The sequence below is a fragment of the Canis lupus genome, chromosome 29, assembly GCF_048164855.1.
Source record: "Canis lupus baileyi chromosome 29, mCanLup2.hap1, whole genome shotgun sequence".
Taxonomy (NCBI): domain Eukaryota; kingdom Metazoa; phylum Chordata; class Mammalia; order Carnivora; family Canidae; genus Canis; species Canis lupus.
The window spans coordinates 19,755,174-19,780,576 of NC_132866.1; the positions used below are offsets into that span (position 1 = coordinate 19,755,174).

Genomic DNA, 25,403 nt, shown 5'->3' on the forward strand with positions numbered 1-25,403 from the left:
CACCGTACACTATCAAGACAAAGAATAGGACACTAGGGGAAGATTTCTTTTAATGTGAGCTGAAACAAGAAGGGTAATTTTTACATAGTGGATTTTTAATTAATTTGAAAATAAATTTACCAGGACATTACTGATTCAGAAGCAACAGTCCTACCCAAAAAAATCTCACTGTGGTTTAAAAAAAATTTCTTTCAACATTCCACAAAGTAATACAGGCTAAGGAACCACCCCTGAATTGAAAGCTCATGATACCAAATGCATCTATTTAAAATACTGTTTATTTGTGATTTAACATTAATTAGCATTACATCTAAGAGCAATATCAGATAACATTTATACATTTTCCACAGGACACAGAGGTTCATTGGCTCATTCTTTATGCCAAAGCAAGTAAATAGAGGCATTAGCAAAAGGTGCAAATAGTTCACTGTTGCGTTTAAAAAATATTTATGCACATTGCATTCATTTAAGATATATATATATATTTAAAAAGTTATGGGAAAGCATAGTTCACAGGTTACTGTTTCTACATACATTGTAATACAACATAAATGATGTAGAACATAAAAAAATCCTCAAATACAGAATTAAGCAACTGAAAGTTTCCACTAAGAGATTAAAACACTGATTCCAGTAGTTAGTGAGATCTAGAATGAAATTTCCAGGCTCTGTTTCAACTTTGCATCATCATACACATACAAACAGAACCAGACCTAGAACACACTGTAATCAATGTGATTTTTTACATGCCAACTCACCCTCCAGAAACACTTTGGATTATTTTTACCCACTGACCATTTCGGATCATTGATTTTACATTGATTTGTGACATCACTTGGGTGAAGGGGAGAAAAAACTATATTAAGTCTAGGTTTAAATTTGTATTTACATTAGAAAGAAAGTTAAACGAAACAAGATAAGAAAACTTTGTAAAAATTACGAAGTGGTAGGTTTTCTCACGGGGGGATTAGACCCACTGATTTCTTCTAGTGCTGCCTTCTAAAGATTCAGAAGCTAAAAGGAATTGACCTTTTTAAAACTCAAATATCAACCAAGAAATACAATGATTTTGGCAGAGTAGAATTTCAGAAATTTGGGACATGTTTCAAATAAGCTATGCCTCAAATCCTATCAAGACTATCAAACTAGAATTCTTTGTATGACACCACTTTTGTTCCCTTCATTTTTCACTTTCTCTCTTCCTTTTCATTTGGTTACCATATGAGAGCTTCTTCATTTGTTAGCAATACTAAGAAAAAAAATACATGATAAGGTTCAAATATGGATCTAGTTATACCTTGAAATGTTCTAGTCCCCTTTTGATACCAAGTCCCTGGATTCTTGAATTATATTTAAGTATACTTAGTACCAAGCAGCCTTAAATATGCTCTACTGTTATATGATTGGCTAATATGCTTATGATGCTTTTATAATGAATGGTATACAAACATCTCAACATACAAAAATTGTTTTTGCCAGAGTTAAACTAAATAACCCATGTTATGTGTACAAAATCCCCTTTGTTGAAAAATAAGGGGCTTTCTAAACTAATAAAAAAGGAAGTTTTCAAAAATTATAGTTTACTAAAATGATTTTTGTTTTGGCAAAGAAAGTTACTTCAGGTGAGGAAATTTTATACTATGAATAAAATTCCAAATGAATCTTTTCTTAAACTTTTTAAAAAAATTATGTGCCAGTGTATACTAATGCTATAGATTCTTAGAAGCTTTTAAAGCATTCTGTTAATGCCCACTGAAACAATGGGAAACCAAAGGTACAGTCAATAATGGTGGTAAAAAATTATAATCTGATTACCCAGTGAAGCAGCTGCTGAGAAATAAAAATTCTCTCACTTGTTCACTGGTAATTTATTTCCAACAGATATTATGCAGAAGGCCTGAAGTAATTCAGACAGGTATCTGTTTGTGGTGAATTATAGTAATACTTCATGAGGGCAGAGCTAACTAAAACTAACAAGTGTTTTAAAAATCCAGAATCTTTTTCGGAGATATAAAATGAGAGATGAATTTGAAACTTTTTCATAATAGGTTTTTCTTTTAGAAAATCTCTTTCCAGTTCTTAAAGTCCAGTTTGCTACATACCCCCAATCTTATCTACCACTGCTTATTAATAATCAACTTAAATGTGGTATTTAGATGTGCAATGTCACATTGTAATAATAATAATTATAAAACGACTTTAGTTAGGCTTCAACTTTCTCCTTTTTTTTGTTCTTTTTCAGAAAGGAAGGAGTACGGAATTTCTTCTTTTTCTTGGATGGTGATTTTGAAGGTGAGCCTTCAGGTGACAGAACTTCTTCAATTTTTTCTGGAGACTTAATGGTAATCTCGATGTTCTCTATGGTCGTGCTTGTAGTTAACCTACTCACTCGCTTAGCGAGCTCATCTTCAACATCAAGCATATCATCCTTGCCATTCACTACCGTGACAGGCACTTCCATGGAGATGAAGCTCTTGGAAAATAACTCATGGTTTTCTACAAAAGGGGAGGGTGGAGTTTTTTGGTTATTTTATTATAGTTAACATCTTTATTTTACAAAACTGAAATGTTTTAGCAATGTACTAAGACATTACTTTAACTTCAGTAAAGATAAATTATTATCTTTGGATCTATTAGCATGAAGCTAATTTTCTTACAAGGTATAAAGGGGAAAGGGACAAAGTTATTAGACCAAAGGATGAAAGCTGCGTAAGGCTGGTTTGATGATTTGACACTTTCACTCTAAATCAAGTCAGGATAAATGAGGAAGACAACATGTATTTTTCTTCAATTTTGGTCATTTGGCAATCAAACTGAAAAAAGATTTCATGCTTCTGATTGGAAGATGTAGGACCAATCACTTTTAATTTCACAAATTCTTAAGAACTACCAGTTGCCAAAATCCAGATTAAGGCAAATCAGTATAAATGCAGAAGTAGCACACCATTTAATAAAAAAATATAAAATTATTGGGAGCTTTAAGTAAAATCCATGGCAAACTTATTGCAATCAGGCATTCAATTTCTTTACATAAAAACAAATGACAGAAGACGAACTCTTAAGACTAACTCGGTGAATGCTATGGGAGGTTACAGTGAATACCTTCTAATTTTTCAGGGATATTTTGCGGTGACTGGGTTTGAGACTGAATTTGTGAAACAGATGAAGCGTCATCTGAGAGTAATTCCTGCTCAGCATCTGTTGGATGAGAGTTTAGTTAAAAGCCATGCAAAACAAAGAAGCGTAAGATCTTAGGGAGGTCAGTGCATATATCAAACACCTGCAGACATGTGATAAACTCTTCTGCAATGAGCTGAGCATGCTAACAGCTTTCCCATATATCAAGAACTATGCATTAAGAGGAGGTTAATGTGTTAACACTTCTGGCTGCTAATAGCAAGTTTACATACATGCTTTAGGTAAGGAAGCATGGCTACTGACAGCCCAGGCAAATAATATGTATGCATTTAGCTTTTGCTAGGGTGTTAGAAAACCAAAATAAAAAAAATAAAAAATAAAAAATAAAAAGAAAACCAAAATATATTGAGCAGCCAGGTGAAAAGAATGATGAAGTCTCACCAATGATGCTACATTCATGAGGCAGAGTGCCTCACTGAATTTTTGAACAATATCCAATTAGTGATTCCTGTCAGAGCAATATTAGTGAGCTAATTCAGAAGGCCATAACGAACGTGGAAGAAACTATTTATAAAAAAATATATATATAAAAGGTGACGGTTCTAGAGTATATATAGTATTTATTACCTGGCATCTTTAGGCTTTCAAAAAATGAGAGATTAAAAAGGGACACTTAACAAAATAGAAAAAAAAAAAAAAAAAACGACAGTTTCCAACCTTAGGTTAGAATAAACAAATTCAATAATACCACTTATTTAGTATAATCACATTAATGAGTCAGGATGACTCCCTTTTGTGACAAAGGCACTAACATACCGATAAAAACTGTCCCCTGGATGATCCCAGATGTTAATTTCTTCTACACGATATCTAACATGGACACAAAGTTTTTATTCATTCTGTTCTGCTTTGGGTAAAAATTTCAATTGTATGTTGTAGATGGTCTTTTAAAGCAGAGGCTCTTACCCTCTTTTGGGGCTACAGACTTCTTGTCCCTTCCCTTGAATGCCCCCTTTCCCCAAATGTGTATCATACAAAATTAAGAATATATTTTTTAGATGGCTTATGGGCTGTCTGGAGCTTATACAAAGACCCAAGATTGAGAGCCCCTGCTATAAAGAATTTCTTATTTTTGAGGGGAAAAAAAGGGAGCTAGTATTTAATTAACTGGGGTTTCATTAACAACTTTTAAATATAATTCTTACTTAGGGTTCTGAAGTCAGAAAAACTCAACCTCATGACAGTGTCCATATGCTTAAAAAAAGTCACATCAAAATTTTGTCAGTTTGCTTTTGAGACTATAATACTAGCACCTTGTGATACCCAAAAACAACAGAGATTTTACAAAGTATTAAAGACACTTAAAAGACGCTGTAATGTTTAAATCTATTACTATATCTGTATTTATTTTAGCTGATAATTCTTTACTTATCTGTGGATTTCACTTTACTATGGGAGATTTTTGGTAGCCATCCAATCGCTTTCTGAAGAAAACTGTTTCCTCTACATGTTAACATACATGGACTGTGGTGGCTCTTTGTATTTTAGCTCTACCCATACTCAGTAAGGTCTGGGAGAGATGATATAGAACAATCGATTGCAGAAAGAATATTTAAAAACAAAAACACTGACTGTCTTCTATCATCCAACTCAAGGTGCTCTATTGTTAGTAGTATGGTTAACAGGCTTAATCTGAAAATGAACTAACCTTCCAGGCCTTGCTGTTTACGTTCGATTGTCTTCTTATACTCTTCAAGCTCTCCTTCTGTGAGATGACTGAAGGGGTTGGGAGGAGCTGGTGGGGCCTGATCATCATCTTCAAATTGCATGGTCTTGCAGAGAAAAACATTGACAGATCAGAGGCTTATTCTTCAGAACTGGGTTAGAGGGGCACAAACATAGCTGAGGGCTCCCAGAATGATGGTGGGAGACTGGGAGGAGACTGAAAATTCTCCAGATAAATTAAATGGCCTCAGATAAAAGTAGTACAGATATTAACATTTGGGGATTCCCCAGAGAAATAACCAATGACCCTATAGCAAAGCTCACCAGTTCCCAAGCTCTGCACATACCCAGAGCATTTGACTGGTTTTCAGTGACCCATTCTTAAATATACACAGACTACCATGCATTACCAGACACCTGAGGAAAGCTTACAACATGGAAGGGAGAAACCAGGACAAGAAAAAGGGAACTCAGAAGAAACAAGGACAATAAAAATCGCTGAAATTTAAAAGTGATTCCCTTAGAGCAGTAAGAGAAAATGTATCCATGAAAAATTAGGATGTTATTAAAAAAGAAACATTCATGGGGCACCTGGGTGGCTTAGATGGTTAAACATCTGCCTTTGGCTCAGAATATGATCTCCAGGGTCCTGATATGGAGCTCCACTTCCAGATCCATGCTCAGTGGGGAGTTTGCTTCCCCCTCTCCCTTAGCCCCTCTCCCCCTGATTGTGCTCTCTCTCTCTCAATGAATAAATAAAAGATCTTAAAAAAAAAAAAAAAGACACATTCTGGGAATAAGAAGTCTTAAAAAATTTGTTAAAATATATCAAAACAAAATTAAATAGAAGAATAAGAAAATAAAGTCAATCAAATCTCTCAGAAAGTAGGATAAAAAAACAAAGAGATGGAAAGTGGGGAAAGAGAAAAATCAGAGGCTCAAAGAGGCCCAACTAACGGCAAATCTTAACAGAAGAGACTAGAAGGAAAAAAACTACTGAAGAAATAAATTTTTAAAATTCCCAGAACTGAAGGATAGGACTTTACAGATTGAAAACGGTTACTGGGGGATCCCTAGGTGGCTCAGAGGTTTAGCGCCTGCCTTTGGCCCAGGGCATGATCCTGGAGACCTGGGATCGAGTCCCATGTTGGGCTCCCTGCATGGAGCCAGCTTCTCCCTCTGCCTGTGTCTCTGCCTCTCTGTGTGTCTCTCATGAATAAATAAGTAAAATCTTAAAAAAAAAAAAAAAAAAAAAAGGGTTACTGAATGCTAAGAACAAAGACTAAAAGAAATCTACTACAGAGCACATCATAAAATTTCAGAATGGCAGGGATGCAGAAAAGGTCTAAAAGAATAAAAAAGGGCCCTATACAAAGTCACATGAATCACAGTGCTCTTCTCCTACTTCTCAACAGTAACATGGAGTTACGGACAACAGAGTGATGCTTTCCATAGTTTTGAAGTAAATTATTTTAAACTAGAATTCTAGATCTATTATATGAATATATGAATATGAATATGAATATTAATATCTGAGGGTAAGACACAGGATTTGAGGCTGTTACCTCCTAGGTATCCTTTCTCAGAAAGCTAGTAAGAAGATGTACTCAATGATAAAGGAATAAGTGAAAAAACTGGAAGACACAATGCAGGAAACAGGGATACCACACAGGCAAGAAGCAGAGGAATCCTTGGGTCAGCCTCTGCAGCTGGCCTGAAGAGCAATCAGTCCACATCTGGACTGCAATGGCAGAGGAATGAGAGATTACCTGTTACCTTTGACCCTCTGGAAAATAATATTAAGAAGGGCTTTATAATGTCTCTGAAAAGTTTGGGAAGAACTAAACCAATGTACCCAAAATACTAAGCATATGAAAAACAGAGGCACTTATTAACCCCAGGAGTCAAAGTATATAGAAGAAAGGAAATGTAATCATGGGATACTACCTGGCTCAGCAGTAAACATTTAATAATATAAACACTGAAAGCTGATTTAACAAAGAAACTGTAATATAATCTTTCCCCCACATTTTCTCATCTCTGAAATTGGGATTCATCTCATGATTTTTTTTTTTTTTAAGATTTTATTTATTTATTCACGATAGACAGAGAGAGAGAGAGGCAGAGACACAGGCAGAGGGAGAAGCAGGCTCCATGCCAGGAGCCCGACGTGGGACTCGATCCCAGGACTCCAGGACCGCGCCCTGGGCCAAAGGCAGGCGCCAACCCGCTGAGCCACCCAGGGATTCCCCTCATCTCATGATTGATGGCATCCTACAGTTATGATTGTCAGGGGTTTTCTCTCTTTTAGTGATATACAAAATAATGGTACTTCTTACAGTCAATGACACTGATTCAAGGAAATCAATCGAGGACTAAAATTAATAGACTAAGAAAAAGCAGAACAAAGAAGCTCTTTAGAAATGTGGAGGTAGCGATGCCTGGGTGGCTCAGTCAGTTAAGCATCTGTCTTTGGCTCAGGTCATGATCCCAAGGTCCTGGGATGGAGCCCAGCATCCCAGGACTGTTACCCCTGCTTGTGTTCTCTGGCTCTCTCTCAAATAAATAAATGAAATCTTTTTTTTTTTTTTTCTTTAAAGAAAGAAACATGAATGCTAGAAGAAAGTCCTTGTCCTTGGAAATTCGGAGTTCAAAGTGACATTTTAAGTCTTGCAATTATTTGACTTTTTAACTTGTGCTTATATTAATAAGTGTTCATATGTAAAATACAAAGAAATTAATGTGGTAGATGAAAACCAAAGATCATACTGCTTCACGGACTTACAGAAGGAGGTTTATCCACAACAATTCCAGCAAGCAATTGAGATTGGGGTCCTGCTGTTTTCAAGTCATATCGGTTTTGTTCTCGAATCTGAATTGAAATACAATATAAGGTTCTTAGGGGCAACTATGCAGATGACCTTTACTCTCTCTTTTCCCAGAGGCTTGCTATTTGACCACCCAGAGCCTCTTTCGTTCCTGCCTCCACAAAATCCTCTCTGACCATCCCAACAACTCACATTCATCTCTTCCACTCTTCTTAATGGGTGATTTCCTATTGTCTTACGTGGTTCAAGAATTACATTTTCCACAAATGCCAGGGTTCACTTTCACTAATACAGCAACAATATGTTTAATACTACTTCTCTGTGTGAGCCCACTCACCAGTGACTAGCACAGAGCTGGAGGTATTCAATACAAGCTAAAATTATACTGAGTTTCAAATTCTTCTTTATTCAACCCCCCAAGTACGGTATTAATTAGATTTAATCTCACTAGTGATTTGAACATAAAATGGTATAAAAATGCCTCCCCTGGCCACAGAAGACCACATCTTACCTTATTTCTCTTTTCTAGTACCTCATTTGGGTTTGTGTTTAAAGGAACAAACTGATTTGGATCTTCAATTTTGATAGGTGTTCCACTACTAACTTTAGAAGAGTCCTCTGCTCTCATCCACTAAAAAATAAAAAAAAATATATAAATGAAGCTTTGTGTTAAGGAAACATAGAAGGTTCTTGGTAACTATTAATTGACTCAAGAAGAGGGAGCATACGCTGCCAATATTTCAAAGAATTTCACTAAGCAGTATTTAGTAGTCAATCACTGTCTATCTCATACTACTTAGAAAAACGCTCACCATCAGCACTCACTTAAAAAAATGTGATTACTATTCACATGACTACTCACTTATATGGCTACTTAAATTTTCTCCTTTTGGGGATCCCTGGGTGGCTCAGCAGTTTAGCACCTGCCTTTGGCCCAGGGCATGATCCTGGAGTCCCAGGATCAAGTCCCATGTCAGGCTCCCTGCAGAAGCCTGCTTCTCCCTCTGCCTGTGTCTCTGCCTCTCTCTCTTTCTCATGAATAAATAAAATCTTCAAAAAAAATTTTTTTATCCTTTTGGCATTTTCAAATACGATGCTCAAATGTTCCAAGAACAGATACAGAGCTTGATCTTGTATTAATTCACACTGAGAGATGGTGCCTGCATTGAAGTTTCTTCAACTGATGGCTAAGTCACAAAAAGGACTTGAGGAATCCCTTACGATTGTTTTTGAGACTTCATTTTTTATTTTTGGATGCTAGAAAAGGCCAACCCTCTGACTAGCATTTTACAAAGAGGGTAATTTGGTAGTAACTCCTAATATAATAGAACGATAGGGATGGAAGTCTTATAGAATTCTTCTTCACCCCTTATTATATCACTAAAAGAAGGCTAATATATATCAAGATTAATAATGGCTGGCTATCAGTCTTGTCAATAAAATTAATTCTGGGAAACTTAGGAGTTTAATTACTAGGAGATAAGAAATCTTATAGACTAAGGAAAAACGCTTTCAAGTGTAGGCACTTCCATATCGAATGTTACTAATTTATATGACAGGATGAACTAATTTTGAGTATTTAGAGGATATTTGGCAATAAACACTAAACTTAAAGCAAATCTGAAGCAAAATGTTGAAAAAGATAAGACAACCGATTTCCTCTCTCTACAAGATCCTGCCTAAGGATAACTATGTGCAGTCATTCATGAAGCTTTGGCACTATAACTTGTCGGTAACTTTTATAGCTCTGATTTCACTGGGATAGTACAAACTGCAAAACAGTATCAAGTAATGGAGTAAGAACAGGGCTCCAGAGTCACTGTATGCATTCAAATCCTGACTTTACTATTTACAAATGATTAATCTCTCTGTGCCTCAGTTTTTGCATCTATAAAATGGGAAAGAAAAATCCTCAAGAGAATTAAATGAGAATTCATTTATGGCTCATAAAACAAAGTATTCTGTACAAAGTTTATATCTGATAAATGGCAGGTTATTATTATTTTATTCTGCTTTTCCAATTTTTTAATGCAGAATATTCAATTAATGAGTAAGCAGGCAAAATATTTAGTAAAGGCAAACCACATAAAATAGTGACATACTGTGATTTTGGTCCTGGGACTGGTTTCACCGTTCCGAGACTCTTCAGGCACATTCACTTTCATGTAAGTATTTGGAGAGTTCAGCCATCTTGTTTTCTCACGCTGCTGTCTCTGTGCCATGTACTTGAGAGGAGAGAGTGGCACTGTGTCATCCTCAAAGGAAAAGGCAGTCACAGTTGCTGGGATTTCCACATCACTCTTGTGCCTGGGCTTCTCTCGAATGAGAGGATGCCTATAAGCATAGCCAGTTCTATATCCCTACGAGAGCAAAAAAACCCCCATTTGAAACAATCAAAAATGTACCAAACACAGAATTTGGACTCTTAATTCTTTATATGAATGATGAAAAAGACTCATTTGTTGAAAAACAAAGGGGAAAATACCTTTCAAACCCCAGATATCCTCCACATAACACTACAGTTGAAATTAAGCAAATTTCAAGATCTGGTTAAAACGGATTCCAGCTGACAATGTGATTTCCACTCACACAACTGTTCCTGACAAAGGTAATTTCAAAACTGCTGACCAGAAACATTTTCCTAGCTATTTTCCAGTTTTCTGGAAGCCAAATCTCAGTGCTCATTTAAGTTTTTGTTCCTGGGTCTGAAGGCAATCTATCTTCTGACCTTAGTGGAAGAGGATAAAATCTAAAGTAAGATGACATTTGCATGTTTCACCGTATGGTTCTTAAAAATGTGGTAAAATTACACTGGAATGCCTCCCTAGGGTCAAACTCAGCTCCCAGAGGCATAAAGAGGATGTTCCCAGAGAGTCCAAAGGGAGATGGAGGCATTCGCTTTTGAATCTGAAGACATGAAATCCAAGTTTACGTTCAGTTTTTCACCTACCAAATTATCCAGAGTCCTCATCAGCCCTTCAAATTCAATCTCGCCAACCTTCCACTTTTGATGGGAACCTATATTCACTCCTCCTCCTCCAGATGCTGCTACAGTGTAAGTGAAAGCTTTATATTTTTGAGGATCCAGCACAAGCAGATTGTCTACTCCACCTGCCCCTGCTAATGCCCGAACCTGTAATCAATGGCAAAATAGAGATGTACAAGACTGTAAGGATTACAGTATTTTACACCTTTAAAAAGGCATAATTTTAATTCAGCAAATACCTATAATACCTGTTCAGGCTACTAACAACAAAAATAAGGCAATATACTTGTGAAAATAGGCAGCTGAAGTATCTTTTCCATCTATCTGAAAAAGATACCTTCCAGAATTCTGATCCTCCCTGATGGAAAACACATTTAGAGCCATTCCTTTTAGCATATTTCAAGAAACTGAATTCTCTTGCCAAATTTTAAAGTTATCTTGCAGTTTTCCCATGGTTATCCTTTTTTTTTTTTCTGGAAGTTATAATTTTAAAGGAATATAAATACTATACTGTGAATTTAACGATATTTAGGCAGAGGAAGTCAGCTCGTTATCTTAATCAAGGTTTTCATAGCTTCATTTAAGAAGAGGAGGAAGTACTGCTGAAGCAAAAAAAAAAAAAATGTTGGTTCTTAAGACATTAAAATTGACAGAAGAGTTTTTTCCCCTTTCTTGTGGCCTTTCCAATATATTAAAATTATTACTATTTGCTTCAAAAGAACCTTCTTGAAGATAGAAATTAGGTCTGTTAAAAATACATTCAGCTTCTCTGAGGAAAAAAGTGGTTAATAACTATCCAACCTATTATAATAAGGCTGAGGCTGTGCAATTGTTGTAAACTGCATGAGTTCATAAAACTTCTGGCCTTACTCTTACACTTTTTATGAAAGTAGTTACAATACATTTGATCTTTGATGACTGACAGTGGCCTTTGTTTCTCAATTAGTACCACACCACCACAAGGTAAAAACAGAGACATGTAGAATTATACTATCTTAAAAGTAGGATTATAGGGGAAATGATGTTTATGAGGCACTCAGATTTGAGTGTGTGCATCTATATGTGAAATATTTTTTCCTCCTATTTTCAATTCAAGAGATAACTGAGCTGACCCCCCTTTTATCCAAGTAAAGCAGAACTTCTATTAAAAGCTTAACAAAACAAAATGCTACCAACCAATAGGACTTTGAAAATTAGTAAATACAAAACCCACCTCAACAAGCAAATTATAAAGCAATACAAAAAAGTGTGTGTGGGATAATTTTTCCTACCTGAATCTCACAGGCCATCTGCACATTAAATATATAATGAAAAGCCTCCTCAACTGTTTCTCCAAGGGCTACCACACCATGATTTCTGAGCACCAGCACCTAAAATAGAATCCCAAAGCAATCACTTTAAATAACTGGCATAGCTCACACTGTTTTTATCAACAGCAACAAAAATAGCTCCTTCGATAGAAACTCTACTTACATACCTTACAACTTGGCCCCAGAACTTTCTGCAGCTGAATTCTCTCCTCCTGGTCATCAAGTGACCCTTGGTAGTCATAATAAGCAATTTCTCCCAGGATGAGGGACTCTTGAGAAATTGGAAGGATCCCACACTTCATGGAGGATACCTATGTGATTGGGTCCATGTCAAGAGGACACAGTTAGTTACTTAATTACACTCTCCTAGGAACCTGATTCTTTAGTCAGCTCAGAAAGCACTCATCTATTCACTGTGTTCACCATTCCAGCCCATCTCCCACTTTATTTATATATTTTTTAAGATTTTATTTATTTATTCATGAGAGACACAGAAAGAGAGAGAGGCAGAGACACAGACAGAGGGAGAAGCAGGCCCCATGCAGGGGGACCGACGCAGGACTCGATCCCAGGTCTCCAGGATCACGCCCTGGGCCAAAGGTGGTGCTAAACCACTGAGCCACCTGGGCTGCCCCCATCTCCCATTTTAGCTCTTCACTTCTTCCAGGAAAAAAAAAAAAACAAAAACAAAAATCACAATTTAGGGGGCACAGTCAATTTAAATGTTGTGCCAAATATTATGAAAGAAACTTTGCTCCAAAGAACTCAGTACCCAATTATTAGCTGATTAGTTAAAAATGCCAATGCTATCTCTCCAGTTGTTTCCTACAATGTCAGCATTTGATCCAAAGGCACTTTGATTTTCTGGGTATGCAGAAATTAGTATTTTGAATGTGATTCTGAATGATGGGGTGTGAAAGAGTGCAGGTAGTAAAGTATCACATAAGGGAAACCGTGAAAATAATACATTTCCCAGAGCCATTGTTGATTTTAGCCTTCAACCACTTACAGCTGCTGTTGCAAGTGTATGGATGTGTATCACACACTTAACATCCGGACGTGTTGAATAGATTGCAGCATGGGGACTGAAGCCTGTGTGGTCAATTTTCAAATTAGTACTTCCCTGATCAACCACTTCTCCTATTATATTGACTTTCACCTGGAAAAATCAGAGAGACATATTTAATTGGTACACACATATCAAAGTTTGCCTGTGGTCCATCAGCTAAACCAGGGGGGTGGCAAACCTTTTTGTCAAAGACCAAACAGTAAATATTTTAGACTTTGTGGGCCTCTGATGCAATTACTCAACTCTGCCACTTTATGTAGAGCCATAAAGAACTGTAAAAGAATGGTTATGGCTTTGTTTCCATAAAAATTTATTTACAAAAACAGGCAGTCTGCAACAAAACTTAGAATTTAGTAAGAAGCAGTTTCTAAAAAGCCAAATATGTTTAACTCTTCACTAAAGGTCTGGACAAGTATGGCATTACTGAAATGGCTAGAAAATTTCCATTTGCTAACATGGCAGCACCCAGAACCCCTGTAGTGCCTGCCACTCTAGAGGCCAATGACAGTGGCTACGAGATAATCATGGAAAAATAAAATGCTACACAGTCAGACCCTCTGCTCACATCAACTGAAATTTGCTGACCTCTACCTATAAAATACACATACACTTGTGTGTGGGTTAAAAGAAAAAAAAAAAATTCCGGCGTGTATAGGGCGGGGAAAAAATGCAAAAGATTCCCTTCAAAACATGGATAGGTTTACTGATAATCAGACCAACTTCATTAGTTTCTTCAACTACCTTGTTTTTCTTGATCCCTAAAACTTTTCTTAAAAAAAAAAAAAAAAAAAAAAAAATCAACATAACTTTCTAAACTCTTTCCTATTCATTATCAAACGTTTTTTCCATCCATACCCTCTCTTGTTCTGTCCTGTACTAAAAACTAAAAGCCGTCAGAAAAGCACAAAGCAGCATAGAAAAAGTAACACAGAAATTAAAATTTATACCAGATTGGAAGCTGTGGCTTCAGAAAAAGACAGACCTCTAGGAATTATTATTATGTGGTCTTGCTCCTTACTTATCCTCACCTGGAAGAAAGAGAAAAAAATAGAGAATTACTATGAAGGTGTTCGTATTTTGCAGTGTGAATACTACTGGGAATATATTTGCAGTGAATAACTATGTAAGAGATTGCAGGTGGAGGGAGGGTGGTGGAAATTAAAGGTGTGCAACAGGAAACTTTCTTTGAAAAGTTTTCTTTCCTCAACACTCAAGCGCTTGCTAAAAATTTCTGACATAGTTTCTCATTTACTGGACTTACCTGAATTGTCATTCTGGGAGCTCTAAGGTGGCTCAGGGTCAGCTACATTCACGAGAAAATATGAAACGAACGTGGTAGGGACTATAATCTCAATTTACAACACGGAAATTAAGAGAAAAGAGCAGAAGAAAGAGAACTGAGTCTCTTCCTGGGAAGGAGCTGAGAGAGAGATGCAGGGCAAAGGGAGGAGTGGCCAGAGGGAGAAGAGCTGCAGGAAGATGGACCTTGCAGCCCCGCCACTTCCACCATGGTAGTTTCATACTTTTTTGCTTCCAAATATGGTCTGGCTTTCAATTGTGACAACATGAAAACAAATGACAATGAATGGAAGAAATATACTTAACTAAAGCCCAGGGAGGAATTTTCTCCGACCCCAGCTACCTTCTTGGCCCCAAGTGCTTTTTTTTTTTTTTTTTTTCCCAAGTGCTTTTTAATGACACTCACACTCAAATATAATTAATATGGATAGAGAAAACTTTGCCAGAAGGATTTCTTCTCGGATAGGTTCTACAGCCGGTTTGAACTACAGGGACAAGGCAGACAGAAAATGGAGAGGAAAGCTAGGTCAACTGCAGCCTCTCCCTTGGAGAGAAGGTTTAAATCAGGAGTTGGCTGTAACCCAGCATGCAAGATTCAGAAGATGAAGTCTGACGGGACTTAGGAGTAAAAGAGAGAAGAGTACAGCTGCCTTCTAGCTGGGATTTCTAAAAAAAAGGAATTGAAAGTCAAAGGACTCACGGAGATATATGTATTTGCCAGCTGTGCCCATCCAAACAAGTCCACAAGTCTGTACAGGCTGGCAAGCTTACAGCGAGTCAGTTTTTCTCCCTTCACATATGAGGATGTATCTGCCCCAGGAAGGTCATTGATAGGTGTGACCATGCCGAGACCTAAAAGGAAAAGTTATGGGGAGAGATTCTCATCAAGTAATGTGGTACCTGGAAGCAACCTGAGTCTGGGAGTGTCCCAGCCTTGTAAATAATGATGGGAAACTTCTCAATCCACACAATGTTTCATTAGGTTATCTTCCTCCAGAGAAGTACACAGAGAGTTAAAATGCACATCAGCAATCTTTGCTATTTCACCTAGTACTGGACTGTGAGGGAGGCAGGCTCAGGCCACCAGGGGAAAATGACCACGTGATCCCAACGGCCAAAGTGTTATTCATACTGAGGTTATTGCTAATTTTATGATGAAAAGATCTCAACAGAAAGCTACTTTCCTAATAGCCCTTTTGACTTTTAATCAAACAAAAATGATTTAAGATGGAGAAGAATGCATTCAAATTGCAGTGTGCCTTCAGCTGTCACTAGGCAACAAAATCTAGTCTTGGGCTTTAGTGACCCAACTGCTAAACTCCAACTGTGACCAAGTTCCACTTTTTCTCAGTCTTCGTTCTCCTTGACACCATTCACCACCTCTTCTCTGGAATTCTTCTGCAGGCCTGTGTGACACCACCTGGACCTCTCATTTCCCCTTTCACCTGCTGCTGCTTCCTCTCTCAACGAGCTCTCTTCTCTTCCTCCCACTTGTGACTCCTTCCCAAAGCTCAGTCCTCCACTATGCTCCGTTCTCAATTTATTCTACCCCAGGAAAACACTACAGACTCCGGAGTCTACAGTTGTCACTTCTGTGCAGGAGACAGCCTGATCTCCATCTGTGACCAGGCCCTCCTGCCCCCATCCCCTTTGGCTGGCTGCTTCTAACTGCCTACAACATAATAACATACAAATTAAAAAGGTCTAAAAGGGTTTTATTTCTCCACTTTTTCTTACCTTCTCACTCCTTAGTCTCCTGATACTGATGGTACTACAGTTCGACAGGCTCACACAGGAAATAACCTTCCCTGGACCACCATATGTAGTTCATCACCATATTCCATCATCCTTTTCCTTACAAGTTTCCTTATTCTACATCCTTGAGTTCAGGCCTCACCTCACATGAAATGCTGGCAATAGGCCTTCTCATTCCTGTCCCTGCCTGTAGCCCCTCTTCTTGTAAATCTATTTCACATAAAAGTCACCTTCTGCCTCACTGCTCCCCTGCTCAAAATTCTGCAAAAGCCCCAAACTTGAAGGCCTACAAGGGGCCAGGAAATCATGTAAGTGCCTAAACTGGGCCCCTGCTGCAGCCTGGAGGCTCCTAGAGAGGCTACAAGCTGAAGGGGCAGCCACCACTCTGCCATCAGCTGCTACCATGTGAGAATCTGAGTTCAAGGCTATCAGAACTTTTAAACAGAAGTCCCAAGTCGACACTCTAATGTGAAATCTTCTCATTGTGAAATGTTGTGAACTAATTCAACAAAATAGCTTCAATATGTACACCATACAAAATAGTATAGTTTCTAATAAAATTTCAGAGGTAGCCATGAATTGCTCTCCCACTTTCCCTGCCAACTTTAACTTCTGCTTTCCACAGCACAACATAAATTTTCCAGCCAAATTGGCTGATTTCTATTCCCTGACCTCTGAACCATAAGACACAAATTTCCTGCTGCCATGCCTTTGTACATTCCAGCCAGCAACCTTGGCAGGTCAGCTCCCCTTTCCTGCTATGGTATCTAGGGCACTCACAGGATAGCTCCTCTTATTATTTTGGTCTTCCTTGACCAGTCTTCCTCTTCAAATTTTTGAAAATTTCTCTTTAGGCTGTTTTCTTCTCTGCCTATACCTTCTTGAATGATTATTTAATTGACGTACACAGCTTTGAGTAATACTCCTCTATGTCCATCTGCCAAGCCACTCCCTTAAGCTCTAGGACTGTATTTCCAACTGCTACAATGTCTTGGCAACTTTGGCATGCCTAAGGTTGAACTTCTCCATTTCCCAAGCCAAAGAGATCCCCAACTCTGAACATTCCTATTTTTGTCTAATAATACCACGGAACTTCCCAGTTAGTTCTTCACACAGAAACTACAGAGATCTTTCTATATCACCCTCTTGCTTAAAATGGCTTTAAAAAAAAAAAAAGATTTTATTTATTTATTCATGAGAGACACAGAGAGAGAGGCAGAGACACAGGCAGAGGGAGAAGCAGACTCCCTTTGGGGAGCCTGATGTGAGACTCGGTCCTGGGACCCAGGATCACAACCTGAGCCAAAATGCAGATGCTCAACCACTGAGCCACCCAGGCAACCCTAAAATGGCTTTTCAAGATTAGAATACAATCCAGACTCTGGCTGCAGACTCTGGCTGGGAAACCTTCTGGCTGAAACTTAATTGAGGCTTTGCCTAGGTTTCTGACCTCACTTTGTTCTACTTGCCCCCCACCAAACCATGCTCTTCAGATCATAATCTTTCATTTTTGTTCCTTGAAGAGACTGCCAAATTAATGCTAACCTTATTTCCATCTGACACCTGTATTTATTCTTTCTACCTGGAACATTTTCTCTCAATATTGGTATGGTTCGTTCTTTCTTACCATTCAGATTTCAGTTTAAATGTCACCTCTTCAGAGACTCTCCCTCATCACCCAATCTAAAGTAGACACCTAGTTCTTCTATCAGATCACCATCTATTAATTATCTGCATGGGACTTCCTATTATCTTACCATTTTCTTAGCCTATTCTCTGTCTCCACAAGCACAGGAAAACCGTCTGTCTTATCACAGTATCCCCTATCTCTAACAGGGTGCTTGGAACGTAGCAGATACTCAATATTACAGAAAGAGCAAAACAAACCCAACCTTCAAATTTTTGTTTCTTCTCATACAATGTTTCTCCCAAGCTGGAAGAGTGATTTTAGAACTCACAGTTCTTCCCCTCTATCCTCACATCACTACAACACATCAAATCTGTTACTAAGTTTTCTCTACTCTTTCTTGGCTATGCCTTTCTCATTGATCTCTTCCTTTTTGTACCCACACTCCTATTTTAGTTTAAGCACTTACACCTCACATCAAGACTCTTTCAAAAAATTTTTTTACCCAAATACGTATGTGCCAACATACTGGTCCGCTCTGAGTTCTATGAACATACCTTTAACCTAGCAAGTTTACATCATCCCGTCTCTTTTTATGCTATCCCTCTATTTGGAAAGTACTTGAATTCACTGACTCCTACTTATAAATCTTTAACCAAAAAGAAACAAAGAAGTGAAGAAATGAAGGAAGAGAAGGAAAATGAAAGAAAAAAGAGAAAAAGAAAATCCTTGACTCTGACATGAAGCAGTCCCTGACAGTACCTTCTGGCACTCCGTATCTTTCGGGTATTGCAGTGAGTTCTGTACATATCTTGCTGAGATATAAAGTACTTAGAGTGTCCAGCTCACCAAACCGGTGCTCTTACCAAAGAGCTGTTAAATAAATAAAATGTCCTCACCCCTCTTTTATACCAAATTCTAACTACTCCACTCTCTAAAGCCTGGTTAATTCACACCTCTCTTTTTCCATAAAGTTTTTTCAGTCTACTTCAGCAGTAGTAAGTCCCAACTCTGTCTGTGTTCATAGCATAAAGCCTTATAAAAGGTCATTAGACAATTTCTTATGAACTGCTTTGTAATTTTTCTTCTATAGTTACTTTGCAGTTTTAATCTTCTTTGCACTCATGGAATGTCTCAACTAAAATTACACACTTATCTAGGACAGGGCCCTTGTCTTATAACTATTTTATAGTCTCACAAAGTCTAGTAAATGCCTAGTTGATAAGAAAGGGTAACAGATTTCAACATTATGTTACTCTAAGTATTAGATGTTATAAACTTAAGAACTGAACCAGAAAAAAAAAAAAAAAAAAAAGAACTGAACCAGAGCAGAATATGTTGCCAGAGATGTACAGTGTTCAAAGTAGAGATAAAATTATAATTTTTTAAACTTTCCAAAACTGACGTACTGAGGGGAGGTGAAGTGAAGCCCGAGAAAGAATTGGCCATGATGTAATCTGCAATCTGCTGTAATGCCAGCAATCCAGTTGGGTTATGGCCTTTCTTCATCTGTTCTTGAATAAGGCATTCCAGGTCTTCCCGAAAGGCCTGAAACACACAAAATAACCACTAAGCACATACATCTCACTTGGAGCAGAACGATCCAAACATAACTTTCTCTATAATCAATCTTCTTCCCATCCCTCTTTTAAATAACCTTTCATCTTCACTATTTTAAAACAAATATAAAACACAAATAATAAAACACTGGAAGAAGAAGCATGCTTTCAGAGGAGGAAAAAAGTCATTACAAATTCTTAATCTCAAAGAAAATGAGCTATTATAACATCTACAATAGACAGCTATAGATGAAGCAACCCTGTTAACAATATGGAACTAGAGTACCAGGTATAGACTGATGCACAAAGAGAGCTATTCCTTGCTCAGCAGCCTCATTATCTATGTTAGGCTAGAGTCCCTATTTGAATAGGGGCAAGGTTCTGACTCCAGACTGCCTCATAGCAGAAATCTTCACTAAGACATACTAAGTATAATACGGCTTCCATTTTATGATTTCCATGGCAATTCCCTAGTTCCACAAACATTGAAAGCAAACTGATAAGAGTTGAGAGCTGATTACACTCTTTCTGTAACACTGTGCTAAAGAAAGGACATTTTCCCCCCAACTTTGGGCACTATATGTTCCTGTTCTGGAATTCTGCTGTATCTTTTCTTTTGGGGGCTTATGTGCATGTGTCAGAAACAGTGTTTATATAAATAAAAATTCTGAACATTAAGAGAAACTCTTTATTCTAGTAACTCTTTAGTTGATAATATGATTCATCATCTGAAATCTTGCTCAATCCTTCACATTACTTGAAATAGCTCATTTTTTATTTCGGTAACACCCCACCAATACTTATTTTATTAAATTCATTACTCGTTCTCTTGCTCAAGCCTTTTTTCATTCACTTTAAACATGAAAGCTCTTGCAATATAAATCCTCTAAACCTTGATCTTGGTTACATGCAAAGCAGAATGCCTGCCAGATATTAAACTCGACTTCCCCCCCACTTCACCTAAGAGGGAGAAGGCATAAAACTGCTTTGGAATCACTACCTCCAAGAGAAGTACATATGAATACCTTGGAGATCATTAAAGTAATCTTTATCAGAGGGGTGAATTTCCTTTGAGTCACCAACAGTAGCCTTCCTTGTAAGGATGGGAATAAGATCTCCTGGAGTCCCTGCTTAGATGTAGCCTTGCTTAGAAAATGGTTGAATAACGCAGAGGTTTTCAAAAAGCATTTTTTTTTATTATTTTATTTATTTACTCACGAGAGACAGAGAGAGAGAGAGAGAAAGACAGAGAGAGAGAGAGAGGCACACACAGGCAGAGGGAGAAGCAGGCTCCATGCAGGGAGCCTGACGTGGGACTCGATCCCGGGTCTCCAGGATCACGTCCTGGGCTGAAGGCAGTGCTAAACCATTGAACCACCAAGGCTGCCCTTCAGAAAGGATTCTAAAAAAAAAAGGGGGGGGGGGGATAGGAGCTCATAGTAGGAAGGAGAAATGTGGTTTGAGGCTATGAGGTTGCAGATATTAGGACCAGTCCTGACTTAATGATTATGTTGCTTTTAGAACAAGTTGAGAGGTATCTGTGATGTGAACTGAAAGAGCTGAGTGCTACCAGTTGTAATCTTAGGAGCTCAACCATGGGGCACCACAGAATACCCTAACTGAGCTTAGCACAGGAAGAGGGAGGTCATCCTTCCCTAATGCACCATGGTGGCCTGAACAAGCATGTCGGTCAACAGTGAACTTGCATCTTCCACTGGACAGGATAAGACTAGTTTTCAACACCACTACCACATGCAGGGAGGTACAGTGGCTATGATGGACTGTATGGACTTTAGCATGACTCACATATGCACATGCACACATATGTACATACCATCTCTTGAATACAGAAGTCACTGATGAACCCTTTTGGACTAAGCCACTAAAGTTCTTGGGACAACTTAGAGGGGAGTAGAAATTCCAAGAGAAAAATGCTGTACTTTCTACTAATACAGCAGGTGGATGTTTGAGGGATTAATTTAAAAAATACTAGTGACAGGGGCACTTGAGTGGCACAGTTAGGTATCCAGCTCTTGGTTTCCACTAAGGTTGTGATCTGAGGGTCGTGAAATCAAGCCCCATGTCAGGCTCTGTGCTCAGCAGAGAGTCTGCTTGAGATTTTCTCTCCTCCCTCTGCCCCTCCCACTTGTGTTTGCTTGCTTGCTTTCTCTCTCTGTCTGTAAAATAAATAAATAAATCTTAAAAAAAATAATAGTGACCATATTTGAATTCTGAGTTCATGGACCAGTTTATACCATGGTTTTTCTTTTACAAATTTGAGGCTTGTTAAATGTTAATCATCAGCACAATTATACAAATTCTAAACATTAATTCCATTGCTTGTATCTACTCCATTTTAAATATATTATTTAAACCAGAGAAACTATCCTATAAAATATCCTCTACAAAGAAACATTACACTAATGAGAAGTCTCCATTAATAAATTTCCAAGACTTAGTGAACATAAAATGATCGTGAGCAAGAGTATTTTTACTTTATTTAAGGCTGAAAAGAAAAGAATCTTCCAGATATACTCATTTATCTTTATAGAAACTATAGAAAACTTTTGAATACCTAGCAATGGGGCAGTCTACTCTTCTGCAACTTTATCTTCCCTTCAAAACCCAATTTTATTTAAACTTTCTTCAGCTGAAAGCAGCTTTAATCAAGATTCTTTCATTCAGTTAGAAAAAAAAAAAAGATACCTACAATGGGTACCACTCATTATTTACATTGTAATAGCTCTGAGAAATGGGCAGCATTTTATTGAATGCCCCACTTCATATTGTTCCAGGAATAAGTTAAGGTAGATTTCATAGATTAAAACTATACAAAAATAGTTTAGAAAAATTAAGCTAAAGAGAAGAAATAAGCATAAGAAGGTTAGTCAGAGCCAGGATGAGGTTAAGATACAAAGTACATGCTATAAAACTGCAGACATTGGCCAAATTTTATCTAAACTCTCAAGCAGCCAACATAAATTAAGATAATCTGCTCAATTATGCTGATATACAATGGCTTTAAGATTAAAAACCAACCAGATGTTCAGGAGAATCACAACTATTTATGAACTGATGAAATGCTTCTGCTGGGTGGGATGAGAAAGCTAAATATGAAAGGTTGAAAAATTTGTTCAAGGCAGTAAATGTCCAAGGCACAAACTCAGGTCCAACGCTATTTTCATCAGTAAAAATGCTTTTTCCACTTTCATACATCCCACAATATGGTGATCACCATTCTAAAGCTTTGGGATGATCCATGGTGTCACAGAATGATGTATAAGCCCTCTAAAATCAATTAAGAGAAAAATATTAATTTCCCCTTTAAGGCTAGTAAATAGCTTCCACACAGTATAGGAAAATAATTTTCAAAATAAATGAAATTTCCTCAGCCTTTTTATACAGTTGAAAGTGCTTCAACATATAAGAATTCTTCTATAACCAAAGATTTAGTATTTTTGCCATGAACATTTATAATTCATTTTTAATGTTTCAAATATTTTTGAAATATTATTCAGATAATTACCTAAGTCATAAAACAATATAGAAACTAATGATACAAAATTATTTAAGCTGGTTTAAAAATTTATCTATAAACATATTAAGCTTGAAAATATTGTATTAAAAGAATAAAAATTTATCTTTATCATGACAGTTAATCATGTTCCTACTAAAATTCAATGTTAATAAAATAGTCCTTTATAGTTGATTTTCACAACAAAGTCCTGAGGATAGGCAATGAATGATTTGCTCAAGGCTGCATAGCTAATAAATAAATGGAGTAAAGATTGAAATCTGGAACTCTGCTGGGCACAGGATCTTTCCTTAATTTATAGGAGATGGGTTGTATCACTGAAACCAAATACAACTAATTAAAGCAGCAGGTATGTTGTGATCAGAAATACAGAGTAAACTTCTTAGGCTAGATTACAGCATTATTTTGTAATGGAGGAAAAAATTTTAAAGCAGCAGATTATGATGATACTTGCCCTCTTACAGCTAGGAATTCTCCCATCAAAGTAGAATGAAAAGCTAACTTATACACAGGGCAGTAAAATCATATGCTGGGCTTCTAAAGTCACACTGAATCAACAATTCTCTAGAGTGTCCACTAGAGAAGAATCAGGTTAAAAGATCATGGGACGCCTGGGTGGCTCAACAGTTGAGTGTCTGCCTTCGGCTCGGGGTGTGATCCTGAGTCCAGGGATCGAGTCCACATCAGGCTCCCCAAGGGAGTCTGCTTCTCCCTCTGCCTAGTCTCTGCCTCTCTCTCTGCATCTCTCATGAATACATAAAATCTTTGGGAAAAAAAAAAAGACCAAACAGCATATATATAGAGAGAGCTGAAAAGAGGAGGTCATGGGAGTTTTTACACCTTCAAAGCATGAATACATGAATGTGAATAAGCCAGACTACCCACAGGATGATAAATTCTTTGTGACCTTCTGAAACCAAAATATAGTCTAAGGGAATTATGATTACATAATCTTCCAAGTGTTGTCATAAAATGCTTTAAATCAGCAATATTGTATACAACTTATCCATACAATTTTCACAAAAATACTTGCCTACTATGTGCTAGGCAATGCACAACTTGCTTTTATGTTATTTAGTTGTCACAACAACCCCACAAGGTTCATTTTACCAACAAGGAAACCGAAGCTCAAGTTAAGTGAGTTTCCTAAGTCACATAGCTAATATGTGGTGGTGAACCCATATCCAAGACAAGCATCATGTGCATATATGTATGTATAAAAACATTCCTATAAACAGATTAAAACTGGAAGTGAGAAAATAGGCGGACTCCTATAAGGTCAAGATAGTCTGGTACTCCAGAATCTCTATAATTCATCTTGTGACTTTTTAGCTATATCTACTGTACTACCTTATGCTCCAGGTTAGCTTATGAGGTTTGCTCACCACTCTCTGATCACAATCTGTACTTTCCTATCCCTGCTCACTCTATTTCATCAAAGGGAAATGCTGGCTTCCTCTGGTCCTTTACCTATCAGTTTTCAGTCTTTATCACACTCATCTTAAATGCCACCTTCTTCTTGGAGTCTCTCCTTTAATCACCCCAATTAGGTGGGATCTCAATTTCTTTTCTCTCCCACCTGCCCTAAATTCTTTTAACGTTTGCCTTTACTATACTTAGGGTACCTGTCATATGACTATGATTTGCTTTTCCCACTCTACTGCACCATGATATGGGATGTTGGGGCTATTGACTCTCACACTTCTAGAGCTTCCTTCATCTTTCAGTGCTCAATGAATAAAATTTTCCCTTTCTTTTCCTAAAACATAAGGAAAGAAAGTAAAGAATCTGATCTTAATCTTGACTGAGTTAATGATAGCAAAATCCATCTCATAGATTTTCAGCACTGGAATTTGGGGCTCTAGAAAACGATCTTAAAAGTCTGTTACTTGAGGGATCCCTGGGTGGCGCAGCGGTTTAGCACCTGCCTTTGGCCCAGGGCGCGATCCTGGAGACCCGGGATCGAATCCCACGTCAGGCTCCCGGTGCATGGAGCCTGCTTCTCCCTCTGCCTGTGTCTCTGCCTCTCCCTCTGCCTGTGTCTCTGCCTCTCTCTCTCTGTGTGACTATCATAAATAAATAAAAATTAAAAAAAAAAAAAAAGTCTGTTACTTGAATAAGAAATTCTTCCTGTGTAGTTAGGTCTGTCCATCATCTAACAGGAGAAATTCATCTTTTTTAATAAGAAATGAATCTTCACTGACTTACAAATTTTTGAAAAGTCATTTAATTCTTCAACTCAAACAAAATTCTGCTTGAAAACTTGGTTTGTCTCCAGAGCATTATAGTTTGGACAGCTCTCTCATTAAACACATGTCTAAAACAGTATGGTAAAAAAAAAAAAAAAAAAAATCACTAGATGAAAAACAGAATGTTTAAGTTAAAAGAGGGTGTCTTAAAAGCCCTATCTGAATCTTATACCTTTTTATTTTATATATGGTCAATAGTGAGGTAGCAATCCTATAAATGCAGAATTCATAAGGTATGGATAAAATAAATAGGATTATAAAAACATGAAAGATGTGGAAACCTGAGATTCATGTAGGTGAGAGTGTACTTAAGTACATACATA

At 37.5% G+C, this 25,403-nt stretch overlaps 1 protein-coding gene across 12 annotated transcripts in view; it reads right to left on the reverse strand.

The window, feature by feature from the left end:
- Positions 1–260: 260 nt before the first annotated feature.
- ADD3 (adducin 3) overlaps positions 261–25,403 on the reverse strand; it is a 124,166-nt gene continuing 99,023 nt past the window's right edge. For 8 of the 12 annotated variants that reach the window (XM_072805365.1, XM_072805372.1, XM_072805371.1 and 5 more), the window contains 13 exons: positions 19,147–19,285; positions 15,056–15,207; positions 14,004–14,084; positions 12,997–13,146; positions 12,155–12,298; positions 11,949–12,047; positions 10,642–10,824; positions 9,794–10,051; positions 8,203–8,322; positions 7,649–7,735; positions 4,847–4,970; positions 3,103–3,198; positions 261–2,496 (listed from right to left, as the gene is read on the reverse strand). In XM_072805365.1, coding sequence (XP_072661466.1) covers positions 2,204–2,496; positions 3,103–3,198; positions 4,847–4,970; positions 7,649–7,735; positions 8,203–8,322; positions 9,794–10,051; positions 10,642–10,824; positions 11,949–12,047; positions 12,155–12,298; positions 12,997–13,146; positions 14,004–14,084; positions 15,056–15,207; positions 19,147–19,285 — 1,926 coding nt within the window. In that variant the 3' untranslated portion in view covers positions 261–2,203. The remainder of the gene's footprint in view (positions 2,497–3,102; positions 3,199–4,846; positions 4,971–7,648; positions 7,736–8,202; positions 8,323–9,793; positions 10,052–10,641; positions 10,825–11,948; positions 12,048–12,154; positions 12,299–12,996; positions 13,147–14,003; positions 14,085–15,055; positions 15,208–19,146; positions 19,286–25,403) is intronic. The other 4 variants (XM_072805374.1, XM_072805378.1, XM_072805375.1 and 1 more) reach the window with 1 other exon arrangement.